The sequence below is a fragment of the Oncorhynchus keta genome, chromosome 25, assembly GCF_023373465.1.
Source record: "Oncorhynchus keta strain PuntledgeMale-10-30-2019 chromosome 25, Oket_V2, whole genome shotgun sequence".
NCBI lineage: Eukaryota > Metazoa > Chordata > Actinopteri > Salmoniformes > Salmonidae > Oncorhynchus > Oncorhynchus keta.
Window position 1 is genome coordinate 9,166,626 of NC_068445.1, and position 11,205 is coordinate 9,177,830.

At 42.3% G+C, this 11,205-nt stretch overlaps 1 protein-coding gene across 2 annotated transcripts; it reads left to right on the forward strand.

Moving 5' to 3' along the window:
- Positions 1-2,334: 2,334 nt before the first annotated feature.
- On the forward strand, positions 2,335-10,168 carry LOC118358107 (aldehyde dehydrogenase 1A1-like). 2 transcript variants are annotated; one of them, XM_052478589.1, is made up of 14 exons: positions 2,335-2,442; positions 3,950-4,089; positions 5,452-5,556; positions 5,758-5,898; positions 6,040-6,169; positions 6,711-6,772; positions 7,026-7,154; positions 8,096-8,209; positions 8,444-8,546; positions 8,691-8,875; positions 9,071-9,235; positions 9,373-9,530; positions 9,844-9,918; positions 10,025-10,168. In XM_052478589.1, the coding sequence occupies exons 1-14, from the start codon at positions 2,385-2,387 to the stop codon at positions 10,095-10,097; spliced, it is 1,638 nt and encodes a 545-aa protein (XP_052334549.1). In that variant the 5' UTR covers positions 2,335-2,384; the 3' UTR covers positions 10,098-10,168. The 2 variants fall into 2 exon arrangements, with proteins under 2 accessions (XP_052334549.1, XP_052334550.1); XM_052478590.1 differs by having other exon boundaries at positions 2,340-2,442; positions 3,953-4,089.
- The last annotated feature ends 1,037 nt before the right edge of the window (positions 10,169-11,205 follow it).

Genomic DNA, 11,205 nt, shown 5'->3' on the forward strand with positions numbered 1-11,205 from the left:
GGGTCAATACATTTTTAGTTAGGGCAAATCAAGCCTTAAATGTTTGTGGAAAGTATAAACTTTAGAAGCCTTTTTAAACCTTGAATACATTACGTTTCTATGTCCAGCTGTACAGGACATTTCCTGCAACAACAGGGTGATCAAATTAAGATCCTACATCTGTATGTTCCTCTGGTAAGTCTCAGGATCCTTGGAGTTGGAATATAATGTGTTGACCTTGAACCAAAGTTTTTGGTTCAGAAACAATAAGGAATTATCTTAGACGAACATACACTACCTTTCAAAAGTTAAGGGTCAATTAGAAATGCCATTGTTTTGAAAGAAAAACAAATTTTTTGTCCATTCAAATAACCTGAAATTGATCAGAAATACAGTGTAGACATTGTTAGTGTTGTAAATGACTATTGTAGCTGGAAACTGCTGATTTTTAATGGTATATCTACTTACATATATCTAAGGACAGTTTTATTGCTTCTTTAATCAGACAACATATTTCAGCTGGGCTAACATCATTGCAAAAAAATGTTTAATGATCAATTACCCTTTTAAAATGATAAACTTGGATTAGCTAACACAACGTGCCATTGGAACACAGGAGTGATGGTTGCTGTTAATGGGCCTCTGTACACCTATGTAGATATTCCATTAAAAATCAGCCGTTTGCAGCTACAATAGTCATTTACAACATTAACACTGTCTACACTGTATTTCTGATCAATTTGATGTTATTTGAATGGACAAAAACATTAGCTTTTCTTTCAAAAACAAGGACATTTATAAGTGACCCCAAACATTTGAACGGTAGTGTATATAATATCATACAAGGAAGCCAGCCTACACAAGATAATGCAAAGAGGAAGACTTGTACAGGATTGACTATTTTCTATTTCATGATAGAGTATCAACATTGAAAGCAGGCCACCAATCCAGACTCTCTCATTTTGTCTCTATGCTGCATGTTTACTTTAATTGTAACTCTGACTTGCCCTGCTTTCTCTATGTTTCTGGCGTCTGTGCAAATCCTCTCTCTCCATATCCCTCCATATCCCTCTCTTCCTCTCTCCAATGGGTCGTCGGTTCCACTCAGGCTCAATTGTGGGACACCCGGTGCTGTCAGGCTGCGACGCCTCCTTTGACCGACCTAGGCCCAGTCCCAGTCCCAGTCCAGGCTGAGTGATCCGGCAGTCCCGCCACTCCTCCTCCCTCCCGTCATTAGCACAGCCACTGGGGCAACACGTGTCATGGAACCATGGCGACAACCAACACAGACTAGACTCACTGGAGACACCACCAAGGACCCTCCCAGGACCCTACCATACACACAGGCACGCACACACAAACACATACATTACAACACACAGCAAATACAGATGCACACATACTCACACACACATGCATGCACTCATCACATACGGAGAGCTGATTAAATGTCTATTGGGTTGGGATGCGGTCATTAGTTGCAAATAGCACTGATGGGGCTTTTGTTCCTTCTTTCTGGCATACAGATGTTCAGTTTTATAAGACACCATCGAGCCTAATTTCCTTGACAAGGATATCATCCTCATCCTCATCCTCATCCTCATCGCCACTGCAATTGGCTCAAAGAATCAGCCTTCTAAGTGAGTCCAAAATGTGCTCTGAGTTTGCGACAAAGAGAAAAATGCATCAGCGTATGGCTCTTTTTCACGGCACATTACAAAACTCCAAAACGCAGCTCCGCTGTGCTTTTCATTATTTAACTAGGGTTAATTACGAAGGTTATGTTGTCTAAGCCCAGGGGTCATTTTCAAAGGACTTTGCGTCTTTCCAGACAGGCTACACCAAAATAGAGCCGCACCAGACACAGTTATGCGATGGTATTGTTCCTGGGAGACAGCGGGCCAGCAGGGGGCCCTTATCAAAGCTAAAATCTTCCCAATTATTACGTTCACCGCCTCCAAATCGGGCGTGCAATATCCCAAAGTGGTGTAAAACTAGTCCCTTTTTTAAATTTCCCTTTCAGCAGAGATAAGTGGTTTGGACCAATGCAAAGGTGACGGGGAAAGACAAGAGGTGGCTCTCACGTCAAAAAATGACATGCTGCATTTCACGGTCATGGAAGCTGAGCGGTATGCGTGCTTGCCTCGCGGCCAGTGTACAACAAGCGTGGTGTATAAAGTGGAAAATAGGGATTGGTTCTGTTTGAACAGTGATTAAGCGTATGGGCCCAAAGGCGTGGGTCCCTGGTGGGTGCGACAGCTACGTGATTCTCTGTTGGTCCCAGTAAGAAGTGGGTAATTTTTTTTTTTTACCAGTGAGTGCAACTATATAAGAAGGGTGGTGGGTCTGCGTTGGGTACTTTTGCCTTTCTCAAATTTGGGGCTGCAGTGAAGAGAGTTGAAGACATGCCGGTGATTGGAGTTGAGAACGTTCAATCTGCAGGTGCACCATCTGCATGCACAGGTAAGACAGCCAAACTCAGGTCCATTGCGTCCAGTCATTTATTTGTTTCTCACAGTCTGCTAATGCCATACGTCACAAGTCAAGGTTAATTAAGTTATAATAACTGTACATTATTCTTGTGTAAATAACCTGTTTTTCTTGACATACCATAATTATGTTTGGTATAAAGTTTGGATTTAGAAACTATTTGGATTTCATTTTAAAATTAAACTAAAAATACTTTTCACATCAAGTGAAGACAGTAAAATAACTTTAACTTTTTTTCTTCAGGAGTACATGAAAATGGATACATTTTCTGTAAATGTGACTTTGATTTTATAAGAATGTCAGCTGATTACGAAAACGACTGCTGTGAAATATTATCCATGAAATATAATAGGCTAATACATTTTGAATTCTGTCTTTCTCAAGTAGTGCTTCAAAATGCAGAGTCAGTTACAATCAGTCACATCAGAGTAATGTTCATGCAAACACAATGTCAATATGATGCATTGTTTCTAAAGTATTTTTTCCCAAGTAAACTTTTTTAAGACACAAATTTAACTAATTGTTCAATTGAACATGTTACACACATGACTAGCAATGAAATCCTGGGTCACTAAAATAGTCCAATTTTATTGTCATAAAAAAATGTGGGTCACAAAAAAAACAGCTCTATCAACATATTTGCCAACTACTGTCCGACAAGAAACATTTGTCATTCGTGTCCAATAACTAAACAGTTTTGTGTTCATTAGGAGACACAACAGGTAGTCCCTCCCTGTTTCAGTCCATGTGATGCCAAAAGTGACACGATAATGATGGTTGAAAAAGTGGACCGAAAACTTTTTGCAATGGAAAACAAAAATCAGCATTTTATCCAGGTAGTTCCTCCATGTTTCACTCTGTTTTGTTTAATTTAGTGCCTAATAAACATGACCCTGCTGTCCTCAGGTTCCCTCTGTAGCCTAATGAGATGAGATCAGGGCTCTGGAGCCAGCACCGCCAGCCCCGACTTTATGGTGCCAGTCGCGACCTCTGACCCCTTAGTGTGAGGCAGTAGCAGATGCCAATATCTCATTTGGCAGAATTTTCATATGGTATATTCTGTAGGAAAGACAATTATATAGGGATGACAACGTTTGCACACTTGCTCTTGCGAGTACTATGCGCGCTCACACGGGCACACACATTGCTTGTATTGCTTTTAGTAGATTTTACTGTGTTATTTTTACTTTAGTGTGTTGTCTTTCTCTTTTCGTAGTTTGGAAACTTGATTGGTCGGCTTGATTTACTTAAATGTCCACCAACCACGTCTCTTTGATAGAACCCGTCACTGTGAAGTTCTCACAGGTTCTCACCATCCCTCCAATCAGGTTGAACAATGCAAATCACCCCCTTCCACAGGTTTGCCTATTGTCCAATCAGTGCCTCTCAATGAGAGGAAGGGGCAGGAGACGGTAGGTGGGATGGGAGAGGGGCATGTGTTCAGCCCAGTGTCATACAATTTCACCTTTTGCTGTCCCAGTAGGAAAACAGGGCAACATGAGCTCCGAGCCAGGAAACTGCCAGAACCACCAGGACCATGATCCGGACCACGGAGACGCCGGGCCAGCCAAACAGACCATGCCCATGCCCGTCCCTAACCTGGAGGTCCAGTACACTAAGGTCAGCTGGAACAATCTAATGTAGTATGTCATTATGTTTGTGTAGGTTAGGTATTCTCTTTTGCTTTTTGTTTTAAGTGTTGAATTTTGTGGAGTACTAAAATCATCTATGCATCATTAGTTTTAGGAGTATTTTGTAGTATATTGGGTGGTGAAAAAGCTTTTGCTACAGTGAATATCACACAGTATGTTGTGAAGTCCAGTCTTTTTCCAGATGTCCCCTCTCTAAATCGTCAGCTACAAAATGCCGTCTAAACATCTCCATGCGCTGATGCATTTTATTCATAATTAATTTCATTAATAGTTCTTCATGATTACTTTGTGTGTGTGTGTGTGTGTGTGTGTGTGTGTGTGTTGTGTGTGTGTGTGTGTGTGTGTGTGTGTGTGTGTGTGTGTGTGTGTGTGTGTGTGTGTGTGTGTGTGTGTGTGCGTGTGTGTGTGTCTATTGGAGATGTAGTAGAATAAGTGTGGTATTTACATCCCCTTGGCAAGACGGTTCCCAGGAGCAGAGGAAGTCAGTAAACTGTTTACTGTGATCTTATCAGAAAATTTATTACAGTAGAGTTACCACGATTTATTATTTTAATATATTGACTTACCAACAACACTCAGATGCATCTAATCAAGTGAAAGGATTTAATCAAAGGTTAATCTTCCTTATACATTAAACAGAGATCTGGTCAGGACAAAGCTATAAAACATGCTCTACTGAGGATAAAAATCTAACTCATTGTTATGGAGTCTGTTCCCTGAAATGGAAAACTATGCTCTCTGCCAGAGGCCCGTGGTCATGGATGACAGGAGGGAGGGCGTTCTTTAGCCTGGTCCCAGATCTGTTTTCTCTATATAGCCAACTCCCATGGTCACTGTTTTGTTATGTTTTGGCATGTCAATTCCTATAATTGGCAAGACAATGCAAACAGATCTAGGATCAGATTAGGAGTTCATTGACACAGGAGTGTTTGTGTGTAGTGTACAGTATACACTGAGTGTACAAAACATTAAGGACACCTGCTCTTTCCGTGACATTGGCTGACCAGGTGAATCCAAGTGAAAGCTATGAGCACTTACTTATGTCACTTGTTAAATCCACTTCAATCAGTGTAGATGACGGGGAGGAGATCAGCATAAAGAATGATTTTTAAGTGTGACATGGGTCGTTTATGCGTGCCATTCAGAGGGTGAATGGACAAAGGGGAGGTGCAACTCAATATTAGGAAGGTGTCCTTAATGTTTTGTACACTCAGTGTACAGCACCAGCTTGGGGTTTGTTGGGTCTGTGTGCAAGGCCTTTTCATTAGTGAGGTTTTTACTAACGTCATCTGTTTTGCTGTTGTGTCTTTCTGTGATTTGGGGAGATCAGATATTCATTGATAACGAGTGGCATGATTCCTGCAGCGGACGGAAGATGCCAGTTCACAACCCTGCCACTGGAGACCTGCTGTGTGAGGTAGAGGAGGCAGACACCGTGAGTGACATTGTCAATTAGTCAAACAATCAATCAATACATTATTTTGAGTGTGTGGTTCTTTGAGTACGGTTGAGAAAGAGAGAGAGAGAGTAAGAGGATGTGTGTTCGTGCGCTTGTGTCTGTTTGCGTGCCTGTGTGACTTTCGTAAGTGTGCCTGTCTGTGTGGATGTGTGTGCCTAACTTTCCTTTCGTACCCAGGAGGATGTGGACAAGGCGGTCCAGAGTGCTAGGGCAGCTTTCCAGCTGGGGTCTCCATGGCGATGCATGGATGCGTCCGACAGAGGACTGTTGCTCAACAGGCTGGCTGACCTGGTGGAGAGGGATCGCCTCCGGCTGGCTGTGAGGAACACACACACACACAGTCTAACACTGCAAGTGCTCAACAACCATATGTCCCACATGTCCCATACCTGGGCTCAATATTTGTTATGCATTTGCTAGATGTTGCTGAGGAGTTCTGTTTAATGTATATGTACTCAGACGTTGGAGGCTCTTGACTCAGGGAAGATCTTCCTCATGGCGTACTTTGTGGATCTAATGGCCACTGTTAAAACCCTGCGTTATTATGGAGGATGGGCCGACAAGATACAAGGCAAAACCATTCCTGTAGGTGAGTTAATCCGCAATTTGACCATCTCCCAAATATGAGATCATATCCACCCGATTGACATGAATTTACTGTATGTATATATCTATATCTATATATCTATTGTATTAAATGATGTGTATCAACAATTGTATTTACATACCGTACCAGTCAAAAGTTTGGACACACCAACTCATTCAAGGGTGTTTCTTTATTACTATTTTCTACATTGTAGAATAATAGTGAAGACATCAAAACTATGAAATAACACATATGGAGTCATGTAATAACCAAACAAGTGATAAACAAATCAAAATATATTTTAGATTTTAGTTTCTTCAAAGTAGCCACCCTTCACCCTTTGATGACAGCTTTGCACACTTGGCATTCTCTCAACCATGTTTTCACTATTATTCTACAGTGTACAAAATAGTAAAAATAAAGAAAAATCCTTTGAGTAGGTGTGTCCAAACCTTTGACTGGTACTGTAACAATTATGAAATCGTTTCAAAGGACAGAACAGCAGACTTACTGCCCAGATTCCTTTACATGTCATTGTCTTCAGATGGAGAGTATTTTACCTACACACGACACGAGCCCATAGGGGTGTGTGGACAAATCATTCCAGTAAGTAAATCCCCTTTGTGTGTGTGTGTGTGTGTGTGTGTGTGTGTGTGTGTGTGTGTGTGTGTGTGTGTGTGTGTGTGTGTGTGTGTGTGTGTGTGTGTGTGTGTGTGTGTGTGTGTGTGTGTGTGTGTGTGTGTGTGTGTGTGTGTGTGTGCGTGTGTGTGTGTGTGTGTGTGTGTGTGTGTGCATGTGTGCGCATGCACGTGTGTCCTCAGCTCTCATATAACCCATACCTTTACTCCTCTGAACGCAGTGGAATTTCCCTGTGATGATGTTTGCCTGGAAGATCGCTCCAGCTCTGTGCTGTGGGAACACTGTAATCATCAAACCAGCTGAACAGACACCACTAACAGCCCTGCACATGGCCTGCCTTATCAAAGAGGTAGACAACACACATGTGAACACGCACATCCACCTCAAATACTTCAGAGGTATTCTCACAACACATTAGCCGCACCCTCAAGATATGTTGTGCTTAACTCAACGACTATTACTCACCCTCAACCTCAAGGACGAAGTGTGTTTTTTCCCCCCGTTTTAATCTGGCTCTGCTCTTTACCCTTTTGTGAAACCTTTGAAGTTACGCCTAACCCTAGAGGCTCCTGCGGTCATTGCGGTCATTGCCTTGACGAGCTCAGCCAGGTCCCCCATTATGTCAGTCAGTATTCGACGTCCATCCATGTCTGAGGACGTTGGGAGTTGACGTGGAAACCGGCCACTAGGGGCAACAGTGAGCTCTGTTATCTTCGAGTAGTTTTCGGCGGATGGACATAAGCATCTGCCTCTGATTCCAAAGGTTGCACGTTTCAATCAAATGATAGAAAGTTGTTTTTGATATCCCAAACCAAACCTTAAACCTTACCGTAACCATTCTGAGTTAATGCCTAACCTAAAACATTTCCAGTTCATGTCTGAACTTAACCCTAACCTTCAAAATAATGCCTAAACTTAACCTTAAACACTTTGAAATGTGACATTTGGTAGAACTTTGGAATTAGACGATTGAGAAACATGGATGAACATCTAATTCTGAAGTGAGACTATGAGAACTAGCTAATGGCATAATGTTGTTGAGGCACGTCCATAATTAATGATTCCTAAATCAAACATTTAAAAAAATATAGACCTGAGTTAATAAGATCATGTTGTGTTGGTCTCTTTCATTCTGTCTGTGTATGTGTGTGTGTGTGTGTGTGTGTGTGTGTGTGTGTGTGTGTGTGTGTGTGTGTGTGTGTGTGTGTGTGTGTGTGTGTGTGTGTGTGTGTGTGTGTGTGTGTGTGTGTGTGTGTGTGTGTGTGTGTGTGTGTGTGTCTGTGTGTCCAGGCTGGTTTTCCCCCGGGCGTGGTGAACGTGTTGCCAGGATACGGTCCAACAGCAGGCAATGCCATTGCTCATCATATGGACATTGACAAAATAGCATTCACTGGATCAACTGCTGTATGTATTCAGAGAATGACCCATTCACTTTCAATCATGACACATGTCACTGATCACCCAAACCTTAGTTCACAATATCCTTTCTGTTTGGTCCAGATTCTGACGTAATCTGCTATCTCCTAAACCAATAGCCCAGTGCCCTCCCCATTTGGTGTGAATGGTTGCCAGATAGGATGGGGGTTTTGGTATTAGTTATGTTGTAAATTGAGCATTTTTTCCTGCGGGGATTTCCAGGTAGGGAAACTCATCCAGAAGGCTGCTGGTGACAGCAACCTGAAACGTGTCACTCTGGAGCTGGGCGGCAAGAACCCCAATATTGTCTTTGCAGACTGTGACTGTAAGTGTGAGTGTGTGCGTGTGTGTGTGTGTGTTTGTGCATACGTATGCTTGTCTGTGTGTGTTTATGTGTATATGTTTTTGGGATGCGTTGAGTTTGTGTCTGTGTTCATGAACATAACATGAGTGTGTATGTGTGTTGTAGTGGAGTATGCGGTGGAGCAGGCCCACAGTGGTCTCTTCTTCAACCAGGGTCAGTGCTGTCTGGCTGGCTCCAGGGTGTTTGTGGAGGACTCCATCTATGAGGAGTTTGTTTGTCGTAGCGCGGAAAAGGCCCGTAACAAGGTCCTGGGAAACCCACTGGTACCAGGAGTGGACCAGGGACCACAGGTAAGGTATTGTGGTAGAACACACTGTTATTCCTCAAATGGATAACAATAGCAGTACAGTCGAGTGAGTTCAGGACAGTCGAGTGAGTTTTAATATCAATGTCGCAAGATGTGAGGCTTTCATATTAACACTTTTAGAATGACAGTCAAAGCTTGTGTGGTGATGATTTGTCGGATGTTCTCCTTGTTGGTGCAGATAGATCAGAAGCAGTTTGATAAGATCCTGGAGCTAATCGAGAGTGGGAAGAAGGAAGGGGCCACACTGGAGTGTGGGGGTGGGCCCTGGAACCGGAACAGCCTCTTCATCCAGCCCACTGTCTTCTCTAACGTCACTGACGACATGCGTATTGCCAGAGAAGAGGTAAACACACACACACACACAACATACTCTTTCTCGCACACACACACATACATACGTGCACGCATGAGAATGCACAAATGATCTGTCTCACTCTCTTTCTCTCCCCCTCCTCTCTTTCTCTCTCTTCTCTCGCTCAGATCTTTGGACCGGTGCAGCAGATCATGCGTTTCCGCACCGTGAATGAGGTAATTCAGAGGGCCAACGCCACCCATTACGGCCTGGCTGCCGGAGTTTTCACCAATGACATCGACAAAGCCCTCACCGTGTCCTCAGCTTTACAGGCCGGCATGGTGTGGTATGTATGGACACCGCCAAAAGCTTTTGACCATTTCGGGCAACATTTTCATCTGGCAAAAGAGCACGGATCTGTGCAAATTCTGTAAACCTCATTATAATCTGGCAGCGTGATTTCATATGAAACACCTCTTCAACACTGTAGATTATAAGGACGTGATTAGTTATGGATTATTCAGTTTACTCAAATCTAGTTCAATAATCACATCCGTATAACGCACATTGTTGAAGGAATGTTTCGAATGAATTTACGCTGCCAGATTTTGTATTTCAAAGGTATTTGAACTGGGCCTTTGATTTCCTCTTTATCATAGGGTGAACTGCTACAATGCCATGAGTACCCAATGTCCCTTCGGAGGGTTTAAGATGTCCGGGAATGGGAGAGAACTGTGAGTGATTCCAGATTTCCAGATTTCTAGAATAAGACCAACATTCATTTATTCAATTAGTTTATCTTAGTTTCCTTATTGTTTGCACCATGTGTCTGGGTTTCAGAGGGGAGTATGCCCTCCAGGAGTACACAGAGGTCAAGGCTGTAACTATCAAAATCTCCCAGAAGAACTCCTAAGATTTGCTGTATGGTACCATTCAAGTATTTCAGTAGGACTTCCACCGAAATTCTCTATGGACCGACTGGGAATTCTCAGCAACGACTCACAGACTATTGTATGCTATTAGACAAAACAGGGAGTCACTTTCTGTTTAAAACAGCTCTCACAGTGCTCAAGGTTGCCCAAAATTATCATCACCATTTAGACGGGACAGCACCTAATCCGAAACAAGTTTGCATGCACAATCGGTTAACTTTGTCATCAATTGGAATCATTGATTTATCATATAAACTGCATCCCACTGGTTATTCTAGTCTAATTCGACAGAAAGACAATGTTCTTGGTATAATCTATCATTTGTACACTGTATGTGATCTATGTGAACAGTCCAGTAGTTTGAGATCCGTTGGAATGCTAATTGTGTGGTTTATAGTACATACTGTCTTGTCGTTGTCATTGCCAATGGATAGTGACGGTGTATTTCTGTAAATGTGTGTGTTTGCTTTTGTAAATCTCCCATAGGTAAGCATATAAAACCTGATTCATCTGGCATAGAGATTCGTAGACATATGTTGTAACTCTTGTATTTTATTGGTTGTAATAGCAAAACGGTAGCTCTTTATACCTTCCAGGTTGGTGAAAACAGCCCAATAACACGGCATCCAACCCTTTTCTAACTAGCTAATGGTTTTGTATCTGGAAACAGAGATGGTAGTTTCTATGTAATAACGCTGAATCCGTGCAAGGAAAATGCCACCCATTTCTCTTTAGTTCTACTATTATATACATTCAGCGTAAACGTGTCATGTGGCCTTATTTTGTGTAAAGTGACACCAAATTGCCGACCAATAGCTCAATAACTCAGTCTTTGAGCCGTCTTTTTCCTTTTTAGTTAAGTTAGAGCACGTCACCGAATGTCACTTGTCAAATCTTGTGCATATATTTTTTATCAATAAAAGAAACCTGTGATTAAGAACTGGGCTTTGTTTTGTCACTTGAACACTTTAAGACACTTTACACTAAATAAGGCCACGTGTGAATTTCATGGGGAATGGATTCAACAGTACAGAACTAAAGACGAACAGGTAATGTGGCATTTTCCAGCACTGATTCGGCGTTCTTACA

Bases quoted from the DNA above. Each gene is read 5' to 3' on its own strand.
- LOC118358107 (XM_052478589.1), top strand. From the start codon at position 2,385: ATGCCGGTGATTGGAGTTGAGAACGTTCAATCTGCAGGTGCACCATCT. The intron at 2,443-3,949 runs GTAAGACAGCCA...TTGCTGTCCCAG, and splicing joins TGCACCATCTGCATGCACAG to TAGGAAAACAGGGCAACATG. The intron at 9,919-10,024 runs GTGAGTGATTCC...TCTGGGTTTCAG, and splicing joins TCCGGGAATGGGAGAGAACT to AGGGGAGTATGCCCTCCAGG.